The 17236-nt window shown below is 43.1% G+C and overlaps 1 protein-coding gene across 1 annotated transcript in view; it reads right to left on the reverse strand.

Annotated features, from left to right (window-relative positions):
* Positions 1-10521: 10521 nt before the first annotated feature.
* GNA13 (G protein subunit alpha 13) overlaps positions 10522-17236 on the reverse strand; it is a 39446-nt gene continuing 32731 nt past the window's right edge. The window contains exon 4 of the mRNA XM_025999638.2: positions 10522-16071. Coding sequence (XP_025855423.1) covers positions 15499-16071 — 573 coding nt within the window. The 3' untranslated portion in view covers positions 10522-15498. The remainder of the gene's footprint in view (positions 16072-17236) is intronic.

Here is a 17236-nt window from a genome sequence, read left to right on the forward strand (position 1 = left end):
CTTCTGTGTCACAGGGAGATGCTGAAACTACTTCCACGGGGGTGACCCAAGTCAGGCAAAAGCAGGGAACAGAAGCTGGGGCGACTGGCCAATGGGGAGGCCGGATGGGGAGGTCCCAGGTGGCCTCTGCAGTACCCCTCGGAGAGGGGGTGAGAGCAGGGCTGGAGAGGAAGGATGGGGAGCACCATTCTCAAGAGGACTTTTACCAGGATGGGCAGCCAGCGTAGGTGGTTCTGGGGGCCCTGAGCTCTCCTCTGGCCTTGCCATTAAATCACCACGTGACATGGCCAAGTCACCACCTCCCTCTCAGGCTCTGCTCTGTCTCTGCGAACCTAAAGTATTCAATGGGAAGTTTCCCTTCGTGATCCTGCCATCTGTGACTAATACAAAGTGTGGGTGGGGTGGGGTGGGGTCAGGGTAGGGAAGGAGCTGGAGGGGTCACAGACAGCTCCTAGTGGGGTCATGGAGAAAATGATGTGTCTGTCACAGAGATAGGGAGTCAGAGGGGAGCCGGGCTGGGCGGGAAAGTGGACGTGTTTGCTGTTAGGGAAGGTTGGAGAGAAGGAGGATACAGCTCTGGTGCAAATGGGAGGTGGAGGCAGAGAATCACAGCTGATTGGGACACTCCCCTCAGCGCCCCTCACCCCCTGCCCCTTCACCAGAAGATGTCCAAGTCCTAATCCCTGGAACTTGCAAATGCCACCACATATGGGGGGGGGGGGGGGCGGGGGGAAGGTTTTGCAGGTGTGATTAAGTTACGGTCTTGAGATGGGGAGAACATTCTGGATATTCGGGTGGATTGGCCCCGCGAAAGCAACATAAGTTCAGGAAGGCACCTAGAAATATACAACCACAAAAAGGAATTTTAAAATGTAGACATCTGAACGCAAAGATGCAAAGCCAAAGGGTTGGGGAGGAAACCTGCTCACTGTGCACCTTTGCCTCTGCCTTGTGCCCTCTGAGCTGTGTAGGCAGCCCGGGGCCAGTGTAAGGATGGGGAGCAATGGGGAACCGTCGGGGCTCCCCTCAGGATGGGGAGGGTATTCAAGCCCTTTCCGGGAAAGCTACCAGGACACAATGTAGCTCTGTTTTGTCTCTGTCTGTCTGTCTGTCTGTCTCTGTCCAGAGAGCTAGTCTGATTAACTAATAGCTTGCTCCTCGGGAGAGCTGTGTTGTGGGCCACCCAGTCAGCCGCTGGATGGGCCCATTTTGGTCAGGGGACCTCCCCTGATCCGGTGATGTCTCCACCTGCCCAGGGGGGGTTTGCAAGGGAGATCATGACCTGAGCTGAAGGCAGATGCTTAACCATCTGAGCCACCCTGGCGCCCCCGGTGTTCACTTTCTAAGGGCCCAAACGACATGGGGCAACCTAGAGGCCTCATTTTCTCTGTATCAATCTTATCTGAATTAAACATGTTTGCAAAAATGAGTGTCAAACCCTTCACCCACTGAGGAATGTTCAGGATCTGCCTGAACATAATGCTAATTTAAGAAAAAAAAAAGACCTATTTGGTGTTTTTCCATAGTAAAAATAGGGTAGAGCTCAAATAGAGTAGAGCGAAATCAATGGCCATTGATTCAATAACACCTCCTACCCATTGTGGCAATCAAAAGATGGAGGTGCCCATGTATTTTGCTTACAGATCTTTTAATGTAAGGTTTAATTAATAGAAGTCAGATTTTTATATCTGTACCCTCCCCCCCAACCAAATATCAACACAACTCCTTTCTCAGGGACTTCCAGTTCAAGTATCACCTCTGGGTGGCAAAGGTAGTATTACGGCTGAGACTTTCACACATTGGTTTCCGTTTTGTTTGAGGGCAAGATTGTTAAAATGAAAAAGGAGACAAAGAGGGCAAGGAGGGTGAAGAAGAAAAAGAAATCGAAGGGGATAAAAGAGGAAAATGAAGATAAAAATCTAACATTTTTAAAGACGAAAAGAGTAGGCAACCCCAAGTCCTATTTCACTCCTGACACCGCAGAGTTTCTGCATTTAATGTTTAATAACCAACGTCGGGCAGGCAGTGTGACAGATGAGGCTGTCACAGACGCCCCGAAAGGCTACGTCATTTGCCCGCAGTCACACAGCTTAGTAAGGGAAGCCTGGATGTGAATCCAAGCACGTCTTGCTTCCAAGATCAAGCTTTGGTTTCTCAATTACAGAAGCATCCCCTGGTCATTCCTTTTTTTTTTTTTTTTTTTTTTTTTACTTTTTTTTTTTTAATTTTTATTTATTTATGATAGTCACAGAGAGAGAGAGAGAGAGGCAGAGATACAGGCAGAGGGAGAAGCAGGCTCCATGCACCGGGAGCCTGACGTGGGATTCGATCCCGGGTCTCCAGGATCGCGCCCTGGGCCAAAGGCAGGCGCCAAACCGCTGCGCCACCCAGGGATCCCCCCTGGTCATTCCTTAAACAAGCTCACAAAATAAAAGGAAAAAGCCCCCTCCCCCCCCATCTCCACCCAACAATTCTCTAGAAAAGTTGTTATCTGGTCATCTGGATTGGAAAGCTTGAGTGAAAACAACATAATGAGATGTGTCCTTTGCTGGAATTGGTGGTTGGGACCTCTTGTATGACTGAGCACAGAAGCCATTCCAGAGATGGGCCACCCACAGGCTGCTGAGAGTGGGCGGCCCCGGGGGGCTTCACTGTGACGAGGCCACTCGACGACTGGCTGAGAGGCGAACGCATCTTGAGGTCGTGGAGTTGGCCTGGCTCAGCCCTTCACGCCTTCTGGTAGGGACTCCACTCGAGTCTAGGCTTTGAAACTGTTTTTAATACTTACAACACCACTTCCACAAGGCCATGATGTCTTTCTCTTTTTCCAGATTTTTCTTCCTTTTTTTAAAAAAGATTTTATTTATTTATTTATTTATTTATTTATTTATTTATTTGAGAGAGAGATCACAAGTGGGAGGGGGGCACAGAGGGAGAAGTAGCACCCCCCCCCCCCCGCCCCGAGCAGGGAGCCTGAGGCGGGGCTCAATCCCAGGATCCCAGGATCATGACCTGAGCCCAAGACAGACGCTCAACGGACTAAACCACCCAGGCACCCCTCTAACCTTTTATTCTGGAAAGTTTCAACTTACACAAAATTTGCAGAAATAGCCTCATGAACAATGAATATTTTGCCGTGGGCTTTGCCTGCCTGGGCCTCTGACTCTCAGGGACAGTTTTTACTGCCCCTCCCGTTTGTAAGCTCCCGGCCTTTGCACATGCTGTCCCCTCTGCACAGAACCTCCCTTTGACGTACTCATCTTTTATCACAGCCTTTTGTAGTTTTGTTTCCCCTACTGGACAGTGAACTTCTCGGGGTGGGGACAGGGGGACGTGTTTGTCCTCTTTACTTCTCGCCCCTTACAGAGGCTGCTCAGTGAACACTGCTTTCTCGTGTCTCTGCTGTCCCATCCAGCCGGCATGCAGCCTACCCCACTCTCATGTCCCGGTATGTGTAGGTCATCTGGGAAGGCCTTCTCTTCCACAAGAGTGTCCCCAGTTCCAGCCTGATGGAAGTAATTGCCTTTCTCTGAAGACACACAGCAATTTATCTAGTCCCCGGAATTTATTACTGTATATCCTGCTTTAATTATTTATGCACATGTATTTTCTGTCCCACTAGACTGTAAGCATGTATTTTTTTTTTTAAGATTTATTGATTTGTTTGAGAAAGAGTGTGAGCAAGAGCAGGAGGAGGGGCAGAGGGAGAATGTCAAGCAGACTTCTGCAGAGTTCAGAGCCCATGATCCATGAGATCTTGAGCTGAGCCGAAATCAAGAATTGGAAGCTTAACCAACTGAGCCACCCAGGAGCCCCTAGACTCTAAGCATCTTAAATTCAGTTCCATAAGTGGCTGTTATCATATTCACGGAGTTATGTGAGCATTACGTCAATCTGAGAACATTATCATCATCCCCCAAAGAAGATCATACCCATTAGCAGCACTGCCTGATTCCCCTAGACGACCATCAATATATGTTCAGTATCTATAGAGTCGCTTCTTCTGGACATTTCCTATAAATGGAATTATAGAATACAATTGTAAAGATGAAGCCTTTTGCGTCTGGCTTCTTTAACTTAATGTTTTCTAGGTTCATCTATCCTATAGCATGGATCAGTAGTACCTTATTCATTTTATTAACTACGATTTCACTGAACGGATTTGCTGCATTTTATGGATTCATCATTTGTTGGGCATTTGGGCCGTTCCTACTTTTTGTCTATTATAAATAACGCTGGTATGAATAGTCACGTACAAATCTTTGTGTGGATGCATGTTTTTGTTTCTCTGTGGTTTAGACCAAAGACTGAAATTGCTGGATCACATGGCAATTCTGTATTTAATGTTTTGAGGAACTGACAGACGGTTTTCTAAAGGGGCTACAGACTATTTTACAATCCCACCAGCGATGTCTGAGGGTTCCAATTGCTCTACATCCTCACCAACACTTATGCCCATTTTTTAAAAACTCTAGTCATCCTAATAGGTCTGAAGTGGTAACTCATCGTGATTTTGATTTGTATCTCTCTGATGGCTAATAGTGTTGAGCATCTTTTCATGCACTTATTGAATGTTATTTGGACATTGTTACAAAAACCTTGGTTACTTGAGGATGGGACTAAAGACAAGTATCAAGTCACCGGCGGCTAAAACCCCCCAGGTTTGGTAGCTGAGTGCCCTTTGGGTGCCAGTCATGGATAGTTTTGAGCTGGCTTTTATAAACAATCATGAGGATATCCTTGGACATAAGCCCTGTGGTTCTAGAGAATGTCCTTGGACACACAAAACTAATTTTTAAAAAGCCCTCCAATTCTAGGAACAGAAGTAAAATGAAGCTTAATTTTACAATGCAGGGATCCCTGGGTGGCGCAGCGGTTTGGCGCCTGCCTTTGGCCCAGGGCGCGATCCTGGAGACCCGGGATCGAATCCCACGTCAGGCTCCCGGTGCATGGAGCCTGCTCCTCCCTCTGCCTGTGTCTCTGCCTCTCTCTCTCTCTCTCTCTCTCTCTCTGTATGACTATCATAAATAAAAAAAAAATTTACAATGCAGAAATAAAATCATTTTTGTTTTTCTTTAATCGCTAAATGGATAAAATTATCTACTCTCACATTTTGAGATATCGTCCCCAAACTGAGAATTATTCACGCAATACCAGGCATCTGCACAATATGGAGTCAATTTTTGACTGTTCTGTTCTACGGTGCCTCGAATCAAATGTGGGTTCAATTCTCATGACAATCTGGAAGGTCTTTGAGATGTTGGATTTATGAGAACATAGGAGGACTTCAGAACCAAGCACTACTGCCTGGGAGAAAGAGTCAGGCTCTCAAATAATCTGATTGGCAAGCATCTGAGAACAAAGTGGGCGTCATCATTGCTGCTGTTGTCAGAACAGTTGGTATCTCTGGTTTGGGCGAGAAGTTCAAGTAGAAAGATCTAGGCAGGTACCGCGTGAAATACGCAACTACTTAAAACAATTATCCTTGGGACTTACGCTAAGGACATGTTACTGAATCATACACAGGGAAAAGTTACTAGACAGAAACATCAATATTATTTACAGTGATGATGACACAGTGGTGAGATTAGGGTGGTTTTTTCACCAAACGTTTTTCACAGTATGTGAAAAAAAATATACCAAAAATGGTGTCAAAACAGAAGATGCTCAGAAGCTGCTGGGCCCTTATCTCTGCATTGATCACTGAAAAAAAAATGGTTCTTCTTGGAGGGGGGGGAAAAAAAGCAGAAGATCAAGCTGGATTCAAGCCAATCCTGATGACATTTTGGTGACTGTTATGAGTCATCAATGGTGCGTCCTCTCTCCCATTCACACGTTGAGACCCTAATCCCAGTGTCATGGTATTTGGAGGTGGGGACTTTGGGAGGTAATCTGGTCATGAGGGTGGAGCCCTGATGAACAGATTCAAAACCTTTAGAAAAAGGGGCCAACTAGCTATTTCTGTCAATGCAAAAGCAGAGGAGGGCCCTCCCTAGGACCCCATCGTGCTCCCACCCTGATCTTGAACTTCTGGTCTCCAGACTGTGAGAAGCACATTTTTGTCGCTTGGGAGCCACTGGATCTGTGGTACTTTTCATAACAGGCTCAACTAAGATGGTGGCCGTAACACAAATGAATCTGAAAGTGCCCATGACTCTCAGAGGCTGCCAGATTCTAACTTTCAGTACCTCAGAAAGACGAATGCGCCCTTGGGATGGGGAAATTCCCCCTGGAGGACAGAGCTCAGGGAAAAAAATTACAAAACACTGAGGGTCAAATTTTTCAAAACCTGTTGAGTTACCCTCACCATCTTCAGAGATAATTTTCCCCTTACAGTCTCCCTCTTTAAAAAAAAATTTTTTTTTGGAGGGAAAAATAAAGACCTTGTCATAGGAACTTTGTACTATAACATTCTATATTCTTCTATAAATAATTTTTGCTACATGCTGGAATGTTCTAGAAGGCTTTCAAGAATCGGAATGTAGGAAGGAACACGGAAGACATTATTGTTAGCTCAACCTCCTGATGTCTTCGATCTGGAGTCGAATCAGGTCCCTCCTGAAGCTAGTGACAGTCAACTCAGAAGCTACTTCTTCTTCACAGCCTGGCTTCACTCAGGCTCCTGTCATGACTTGACTGTGAGTGTCCGGACAAGGGGACACTGTGTTGGTTACTCTTAGGAACAGACAGAGGTGTCTGATGGGCACTCGGGGAGCTTAGCAAGAGCATCTGCAGAGCAATGATGGGTTAGTCTAACCGTCAGCAGAGTTGCTGAGATGGGAACAGAAACGGCTCTAAAATAAGGTGGAAGGCTTGACGTGTCCTGAGAGAGGAGTAGGATGGGAGCGGTACCCAAAGGAAGGAAACCGCTCCTGGTCCCAGGGTGGGTGGCGAGCCAGCAGTGATCTTCAGAGCTGGGCTTGAAGATGAGCAGGAGCTGGCCTGGAGCAGAGTGAGCCAGAGAGAGGGGATTTGGGGTGGCGGTGGTGGTGCAGCAGTGCTCACTTAGTGGGTGAAGGCAGCTGGAAGGGAAGGTCAGTTGGCAAGAGAGGTTGACACTAGATCCCTTGAATGTTGGGCAAGGGGGTCGAATGCAATTTTGTTCTGTGCACTTTAGAAGGGGTTGTGCTGTACAGTTTGCCGGTGTTAAATTGGGGCTCTTTACTCCCATGAAATTGGGCATCCAGCTCTTAGCCTGGCATGGAGTCCTCTTTACAGATTCATAGCATCTTCCCCCAAACTACAAACTTGCTACATACGTGCAAGGATTGCATGTACAAAATTATTATTTTTTTTAGATTTTATTTATTCATTCATGAGAGACCCAGAGAGGCAGAGACACAGACAGAGGGAGAAGCAGGCTCCCGGTGGGGAGCCTGATGTGGGACTCGATCCCGGGACCCCGGGATCATGCCCTGAGCCAAAGGCAAGATGTTTAATTGCTGAGCCACCCAGGTGTCCCCAGAATTAACTTTTTAAAAAGATTTTACTTATCTGTATAACACAGAGAGAGAAAGAGCACAAGCAGGGGGAGCGGCAGGCAGAAGGAGAGGGAGAAGTAGGCTCGATCCCAGGACCCTGGGATCATGACCTGAGCCGAAGGCAGACGCTTAACCAACTGAGCCGCCCGGGTGCCCCCCAGAATTAACTTCAATATGCCATGTCGCCAATATTGCTGAGCCATAGGTGCTGGGATGCTCTTTTATTCAGGATAAAGGTTTGACAAACTTATCCTGATGTTATAATAAACTAATTAAATCCCGCAAGGTTCACAAGAATTGGGCTTTCCATGCAGAATAATAGAAAAATAAACCAAGTATACTTTTTCATTCCCAAGGTCAGCAGTTTAACCTCAGTTTCATCTTAGAGGCATGTTCCCAGTCTTCTGTGATGTTTGACGGGGACCCGGAATTCAAACCCAAGTCTAAAGCTGCAGGGCAGTTAATTGCAAAAGGATAATCAACATTTAAAAAGCCTCGGTGGCTTACATTTTCCCATCAATGTACCTCCCTGGGGAAAAGGAAAACCAACCCACTCCTCCACTCAGTATAAATGTTAATTCTGGACACAACTTCCCTCCTTATTCTTTCCGCCAACAGAGAAGCTTCACACAGCCGCCTTGAATAGTGAGTTTGTATCAAATCCTTGTTTGAGCCTTTTGTTCCCTCTGGTATTCGAAGGGGGACCCTTGTGAAATATAGCTGCACAGTGTTTTCATTTGGAGACTCCTTACTGCAACCACAGGACTGTATTTCGGTCGCCCCGCTCATTTCTGAGGAAAAATCACAGCATGTATTTTAAAACACTGTCCTCGGTCATTTGTTTCATGAGGATTTGCCAAATTTCCCATCACCAAAACAAACCTCCGGTTTAACCTATAAACTCTTGAGTTTCCTGCCTTCTTGAAACCAAAGTCTTCTCTTTTCTCTTCCAACAACCCACACTGTGGGCGAAGGAACAGGTCATTTTGAGAGCATCTCATGGCAATTATCCATGATGGTGCCAAAAACACTTTACTGGACAATACTGGAGTCTTGGCTGCTTCCTTTGACAAAGGAATATTCTATTTCCAACAACAGTAAGGAAATTTTTTCTTTATTTTTTAAAAATTAATTTTAAAAAAGATTTTACTTATTCATGAGAGACACAGAGAGAGAGGCAGAGACACAGGCAGAAGGAGAAGCAGGCTCCATGCAGGGAGCCCGACTCGATCCCGGGACCCCAGAATCACGCCCTGAGCCAAAGGCAGATGCTCAACCGCTGAGCCACCCAGGTGTCCCAAGTTTTTTTTTTTTTTTAAAGATGTCTTGACTTCTTTGGGGGATTTACATGCTCAAGTGTCAATTTTTTAAGGTTTTAAATCTCTCAAAGAAAGCCTTTAACGGCCTGTTTTCAAGGTACAGATTTGTAGGTGTGTGCAGATTTGTAGATATTTCTAAGTCCAAGTCTTTCGATCTCCATTTTTCTTGGGACCAACAGTGAAATTTATGTTCAAGGTGAGACCTCGGAACAGAATTTCTTTTTTGTCCCTAAGGCCTGGAGCCAATTATTCTGGGGCACAGCCATCACCACGGAACATTTATCCGAATCAGCTATACAATCCCGATTGTGGGGAAAGGCCCTTCATTCTCCTCTGGGAAAGTACATGCTGTTTTGGATATATGTCATTTAAGCAAAGGTATGAACATGTCAAAAGTTATTTAACAGGGGCACCTGGGTGGTTCAGTGGTTGAGCATCTGCCTTCAGCTCAGGTCATGATCCCAGGGTCTTGGGATGGAGTCCCGTATCAGGCTCCCTGCAGTGAGCCTGCTTCTCTCTGCCTATGTCTCTGCCTCCGTGTGTCTCTCATGAATAAACAAATAAAATCTTAAAAAAAAAAAAAGTTATTAAGAACCTCCCACTTAGCTGAAGCTGTAAAGGAAAAAGATGGGTGGTATGCCTAATAGGATCTGATGAGGATGATGCTTTACCTCTGCGGTCCCCAAAACATAATCGAGTCTATCATGAGAAACACATGAGACAGATCCCAACAGAGGGGCAATTTACAGAACAGCCACCCAGCATTCCTTCTCAAACCTGCCATGGTCATCAAAATCAAGGAAAATCTGAGAACCTGCCAAGAGAAGCCGAAGAAGAGACAATTAAATGTGATCTGGTGTCCTGGATGTATTCTGGAATGGAAAGGGACAGCAGGGAAAAAACTAAGGAAATCGGAATAAAGTGTGAGCTTTAGTTAATAATAAAGTCTCAGTATTGGTTCACTATGACAAAGGTACCAGACAAAGGCAAGATGTAATGATGATTAGGGCAACTATTGAAAGGGTGTGGAATACCGGAGAAACTCTATGATCTTTGTAAATTTTCTGTAAATCACGATCTAAAATAGTTGATTGAAACAAGAAAAATGAGTGGTAATATGTGGATTTGTTTTTAAATCACCATTTCAATTACAATAAACCCGACAGCATTACTCCTGCAGGCCGACAAACCAGGACTAGTGCGGGTTGGTTGAACAATCTTATAATTTTATTTTTATTTTTTTTTAAATTATTTTTTATTATTTATTTATGTAGTCATACAGAGAGAGAGAGAGAGAGGCAGAGACATAGGCAGAGGGAGAAGCAGGCTCCATGCACCGGGAGCCTGACGTGGGATTCGATCCCGGGTCTCCAGGATCGCGCCCTGGGCCAAAGGCAGGCGCCAAACCGCTGCGCCACCCAGGGATCCCTGGTTGAACAATCTTAAAAGGAGCAGAGAGAAAAAGGAGTAGCCCTCCTTTCCCCATTGCCACGTCCAAACATATTAAGTGCCTGGGAGCTTGTTTGGATGAGGTCCACATCCCCATTTTTAGTAAGGAAAAGTTTGTAGCTTAATAGGAAGGTGAAATATTGTTGGAGTTGTGCAGAGAGATTTCGGTGCTTTTTAAAAATCACTATGCTTTTGTTTTCAAACTTAACTAAGTATCTGCTTTACACTTTCATTTATCAAACTGTTGGTTTAAATAACATCGTAGTATTGAATAGTTTATAAATGTTTATTAATGTCAGTAATTTTACAAAGCAAATATTAATAGCAAGAGGCAAAATTTTTGCAAAATATGTACAAAAGTAAAAAGCCTTAATGCCTAGCGATTCATTGTATAAAATCAAACCATTCTTTCCACTTTCAGACCTCCTTTAGAAATAATTTATTGCCAATCCTGAACTAAAGCACTGACAGGAAAAAAAAAATTTACAGCAATATCAGATAACCTGCTTCTTAGTTTCTGGAAAGTTATAAAAAGATTTAATACGTATAAAAAAACCTAAGTCACAAGTATTTTTTATACAAAGCTAATACAAATCATGTTTTGTTGGGTACAGTATCTGTGAGGTTGTTACAAAATATACTTCTTGATAAGGCTTCTTGTGGTAAATGAGCTCTCATCACGGTAGAGTGGTACAGAAAAGCCATTTAAAACATTTTGCCATTCTGCTTTCAAGTAAGAGGTAAAGAGAGAGCAAATGGTATATAGTTTGTTGCATTGTTACATATACTTTCCGGGAATTAACCCCCTACCTCCCCCCCTTTGTTCCCCCCTGGTACCATCATATGGGCATAACTGAGGACAAATATATCACTTACTATGGCAAGAAACATTATAAACAAGCTTTCTAAATACAAATCCAAATCAGATACCCAATAAGTAGCATATTTCTATTACCACACTCACAGATTGAAAATGTATGCATAGTGGGTCCTAGCATACTTTGATCTGGAATTTTTTTTTTATCAACAGCAGATTTGGAAAGGTCCCCAAATCTCCCATCAACCCAGAAAATACTGCCCAATCATTAACTCTTTTTGTTCCGTATGAGCTCTGGCATTTGAAACCGGATGGTCAGACCTGGATGCCACAAGAAGGAACATATTTACTTAAATGCTAACTATACATTCAAGTAGACACAAGAATGCTAGTGGTACAAACACTGTACTTCTAATGCTGTTAATAGTCACTTACCAGCCTAAGGCTACCATTGCTTTGATGGTACTTGAAAAAGCCAGAAAGTCCAACCTGTTTAAAATGTCCAGGTTTAGACTTCAATTTCTATTATAAACTTATTAAGCCCTAACCTCGTACCATAAAATAATGGGTATATATTTTACCTTCTGCCTTATTCAGAACACGGAGACTCATACACACCCACTCTCATACAAGCCCCCCCTTTCATGTTTACTAGGCTGAAAGGCCAGCCTGCATCCTATCAATAAAAGAAAATCAGTCCTTACAGGGAAGCAGCACAACATGTGCGACGAATGAAATGATGGGAAACGACATAAAGTGACCTAGTTCTAGGTCAAACTTCCAACTGAAAAAGACACATGCAAAATTTCTGTTCTTGATTCCCTCAAGAAAACTAATAGCAATAAAAAGGTAACAGAGCAAACTTTCTCTAGATTTATTGGGGAGTTTGTTACAAATGTTTGACTGAGCTTTACAGGCATGATTTCATGGATTCAAACAAGAAATTAAGAGTTAACACTGATCCTTAGCCTTCTTATTTTACATATACAGAAATAACATTGCTACAAATTGCAACGGAGAGAAACTTGTTTCAAATGGCGTGGTTTGGGGTTTCGTCTAAATGAATCATTACATAATGAAAGCACCAATTTGAGGCCTTCTCAAATAGTGATTTGAATTTCAGAACATAACAGAACATGACTTGGTCACTTTATTCTTCACATAAATAAGGCATAACCGGATATGTGTACTAAGGCTGAGAATACATTTCATCAAAAGCATAAATACACGTACTTGGGTACACACTGGGAGTTAAGATTTACTCATTCTCTCTTTACAAGAAAATGACAGGGCGTAATCATTTCTGTTGCATCTAAATCAATACTTCTAATCGTTTCTGGTATTAACATACTCTTACTTCCTTCAACTTTAAACCAACCACTGCCACCAACTGAAAAAGGATTTCCCTAAACAACCTCAGCTTGAGAGATTAACCAGAGGATCTTCACTATGTAAAACATGCACCAGTGCAACTTCAAAGAAAACAACAAAAACGGGTGATCTTTTTCATTCAACCTCACCTTCTTTGGCTGTGGTTGCTCTGCAGCTACCAAGCACCTTTTCCAGACAGTAACATTAACATGAAGACTTTGATTTCATACAGTTATTTGGCAGGAAGCAATGATTTGGGGCATTAAAAAATGATATTTAAGTGGCAGAGGCAAGCCTTATATCATGTGGATCTTCAGAAAACATTTGGCAAAACCATTTCCCTATAAAAACAGAGACCCAAATTTGTGGTGTTCTTTGATTTATAAGGCAACTCTGTATACTTATACATTTCTTCAAGGCCAATGAAGACACTTTTGTGACATTTCTTAAGAATTCAACGAGAAGACATTTGGATTTAGGAACACAATGTAATAGAGAATTAGGCACATTTTATTCCAAATCATAACCATTAAGACTTAAAAAGGCAAACACACTTCAAAGAACTTTAAACCACTGTTTTAGAGATGAAGGGATATTGGCATAGTAAAGTGATGAGCCCCCTTTCAATCTGGTTCACTAAATTTCATTTTCTTCTTCATATAGTGGTATTTCAAAAGAATCTAGTTTTTATAATACAGGTATTAAGACTCCTTCAATTGGTTTTAAATACAGTATGTAAAAAATGGGGAGCTGAAGGCTTCAGACTGAGACCTCACACTTCCACTGTCTAAACAAGCCTGCCATTAAATAGAAGTAATCTGCTGCCTCAAAATATAGTCTAGATTTTATTTAAAAAAAAAAGTTGAGACATCACAAACATCAGGAAAGAAAGTTGCAAATTCCCAAAATCATACCATATCTATTCGGTGTTGTAACATTTCTTGGTGGTAGTCTTGGTGATTGCTGCTTTGTCAGGCAAGATTTATGGTTCGTATCACAGATCTTAAATATAACCTAAATAAGACCAAGTTTGCTCTTTGTACAGGGAACTTACTTTAGCCTTCACTGAAGTTCAATGGTTTGGGCCATTCAACTAAACTATTTGCGAAATTTACACAAAGACTCTCCAGCAAAAAGTCCCAATGTTACTGTGCGCATATTCAGACATTCACTAGCACTGAAGTTATTCTAATTCTGTGAATTTAAACACTATATTCTTTTTGGCAAGAAGCACTGGATGTAGAACTATTCAAACATGCACGAACTGTATACTATGAAGACTTGCATTATGATGCAGGGCTACGTGTCTGTAGCTCGTGTATGACCAAGGCATGAAAACACTGAAAGTTACTATGGATAAAATGATGGTGGAATTTCAAATGCAAGAAAAGTCAAGAACAGTTACGAACAATCCCTGGTTAGCTCACTGAAAAGTCCTACTCTCACACTAGACTGCAGACCAACCAAGAGCCACCATCTTGGAAAGGCTGCATGATCCTTAATGTTGACCAATCTTTCAAGGACTTTCTAGCCAACAGAATACCTGAGAACACAGCTCTACAGTAAAGTGACAGGTATCACAGTCTTAATCACAATTTTCAGGAAAAGGAGAAAAGCTGTCAGATTTTCCAAACTGTCATCAGCCTTGGGCATTTGCCTCTCTAGTCCTGGTCTAACACCACACACAACCTACAAGGCAGTATTCTCAGTACTGCAAACCAGTTCCTCTGATGAGTTCACCATGACATCTGAGATCACAAAGCTGCTGCAAGGGTATACTTTCATTTCATACGTGGTGAGGTCAAATGCAATCATATTTCGGTGTGACCTAAAAAAATTACTGCTTATTCTTAGAAGTATCCCCAAAACATTCAAAATGTACCTCAATAAAGCTAGAATTTCATAAGCAATAATGATATGAACATGTAGGTGTATGTTTTAGGAGACACACCAAGAATGAACACAAATCTCAAATAATGCCTTCTTGAGTCATCTGACAGGAAAACATTGACCTTGGCAAGCTCCAAATAAAAACTCCCATATATGCCACAGTTGGAGTTGATGGGAATAGACAGGAGAGCAAAAGAAAGATGTTCTGTGATGGTACAACAGTGATTCTCTGCAGTGAGGACCCGAATCCTCCAAGACAGGACATACAAGTCTGAGCGTAAAGCACGTAACATCCTGGAAACGGTATGTTTATTTAGAAAGCTCTGTTATCAAGTTACTTGCAATTTTTATAGCTGCTGCTACGGCCAGAATGTTTCACATATGGCACATTTATTATATGATATTTAAATATGAAAAGGGCACACTATATTTCACTCATTACTTTGCATCAAAATACTCTGTACGGCATTGGCTCCCTCTTGCTCCCCTCCCCCAGCCCCGTACCATTTGTGAACTTCCATTAGCATCAGACCAGGAATCCTTATGTAAACTTTAAAACACTAAGAACATTACCTTCAGAAACCACAGAAATTTTAAAACTAAACAACTGTCGCTATATAAGCAATTAAAAAAAACATGGAAGGCTAAATCTGTGTAAAGCTACAGAATGCCAGTCCTTAGATCAAACTTTTTTTCCAATAGCCCTTTCAAAACAGGTCGCCGTAAAGCGAGGCACAAGTGTCGCTGCCGTGCACAGGACAGAAAAAAGGGACCTTGCTTGTGTCAGAACTGAATATTCTTAACCTCATACCAAGAGATTCGAAGACACCTTCCATACTTGGCACTACAGAATTCAGTTTGAGAAGTGGAAAAAGCTAAAGCCTGAACTCTATTTAGTCAGAGGCTTGGCAGGAAACTAGAACCCCCTCAAAGGGAAGCCACAGTGAAACAGATCAAAGACTGAACATCGACAGGTATCGGCGATTGTTACTCAGCAGCTTTCAGCCAGCCACAAACCAAAGTCTGCAGGAGGAGGACTAAGATTTCCAAGAAGTTAAACTTAGAATCAAGATTTTTCTCATTCCTGTTGTAAACTGCTATTTCCAAAAACAAAACAAACAGAACACAATCAAGAGGACAAAAGGGATTAAAATGGGCAGTCTTCTGTCCATCACTGTAGCATGAGCTGCTTGAGGTTGTCGTGAAGAATGGTGTCCTTCACGTCACGGAACACGAGGCGGATATTCTCTGTGTTGATGGCAGTGGTGAAGTGGTGGTATAAGGGCTTCTGCTGCTGGTCCCGGCGTTTGTTCCGGAAACATTCCACCAGGAATTTTTGGACGTCTCTTAAGCAGTGGGGATCCCCTTCAAATTCTAAGAAATAGTCTTTGATGCTCACAATTTGCACTTTCTCCTCAAGCAAATCTGTCTTGTTTAAGAAGAGAATTATGGAGACATTGCTGAAAACCCGGTTATTGACGATTGTTTCAAAAATGTTCAGAGATTCTGTAAGGCGATTGGTCAGTCGGTCTTCCATAAGCACCTGGTCAAATTCACTTGAGGAAACAAGGAAAAGTATTGATGTCACGCTGTCGAAGCATTCAAACCATCGTTTTCTCTCTGATCTTTGACCACCCACATCAACCATTTTGAAAGGAACATTTTTAATTTCAAAGTCATACTCATGAATGCCTTTGGTGGGTCTTCTGGCAAGCAGAATATCTTGTTGCGATGGAATGTAATCCTGGAAAAGAAAAAAACTGCTTTACACTCAGTAACCCAGAAGTAATTAACGTTTCTGATGAACTACTAACTGGTTGAATGACTGGATATGCAAATAACTTATTTTTAATTTTTTAAAAAAGATTTTTAAAATTTATTCATGAGAAAGAGAAAGCATGTGAGGGCATGAGCAGAGGGAGGGGCCGAGGGACAAGCAGACTCCCTGCTGAGCAGAGGGCCAGGGATGGCGGGCCTGACCCCAGGACCCTGAGATCAGAGATCATGACCTGAGCAGAAGTCAGATGCTAAGCTGACTGAGACACCCAGGCGCCACACAAACTTATCTTTTTAATAACTTCTGGCTGAATTAAAGCATCAGTACACTATTATTCTCATTACAAAATGCCAAGATATATTAAAATGTTGGGGTATGAAGACTGGTTCAAAATTCTATGTTTTTCACTACTGCAGTATCTTCAGACTGAAGTCTTTTTTTTTTTAATATTTATTTATTTATTTATTTATTTATTTATTTATTTATTTATTTATTTATTTATGATAGTCAAAGAGAGAGAGAGAGAGAGAGAGAGGCAGAGACACAGGCAGAGGGAGAAGCAGGCTCCATGCACTGGGAGCCCGACGTGGGATTTGATCCCGGGTCTCCAGGATCGCGCCCTGGGCCAAAGGCAGGCGCCAAACCGCTGCGCCACCCAGGGATCCCCAGACTGAAGTCTTAACTCTCAGGTGTCCCATTGCCCTGCCTACTGTCGTGTCTCTACCCCTAATATTACTCCTTACTGACCCACCCTCTGCTCCGGCCAGAGTGGCCCAGGGCTTCCTACTCACTCCTCCAACCTGCTTCTTGTCTCTCTGTGAAAAGCAAGGAGGGCTGAAGCGCCAATTCGTGAAGGCCACCTCCTGGCGCACAGTTCTGGCTACCTCTCTCTAGCTCTTTCTAAACAATCCTTTCCTGTGCCCTACCCTCCACGAATAAAACTCCCACAATGGTCACTCCACTTGATCACTGCAGCCACACCATGTGCATGGCAAACGGCACTTCTACTAAAGCCGATGCACTGGATTTACTTCGGGTGGCCTCCTAGGTGTGCTTCCAGCATCCGGCCCAAGCAGCTGTGCTCCCACCTTCTCACTTCTGACACAAGGAGTCACTTTGTCAGTGCCTGGGC

This window comes from Vulpes vulpes, chromosome 2, assembly GCF_048418805.1.
Source record: "Vulpes vulpes isolate BD-2025 chromosome 2, VulVul3, whole genome shotgun sequence".
Lineage (NCBI taxonomy): Eukaryota > Metazoa > Chordata > Mammalia > Carnivora > Canidae > Vulpes > Vulpes vulpes.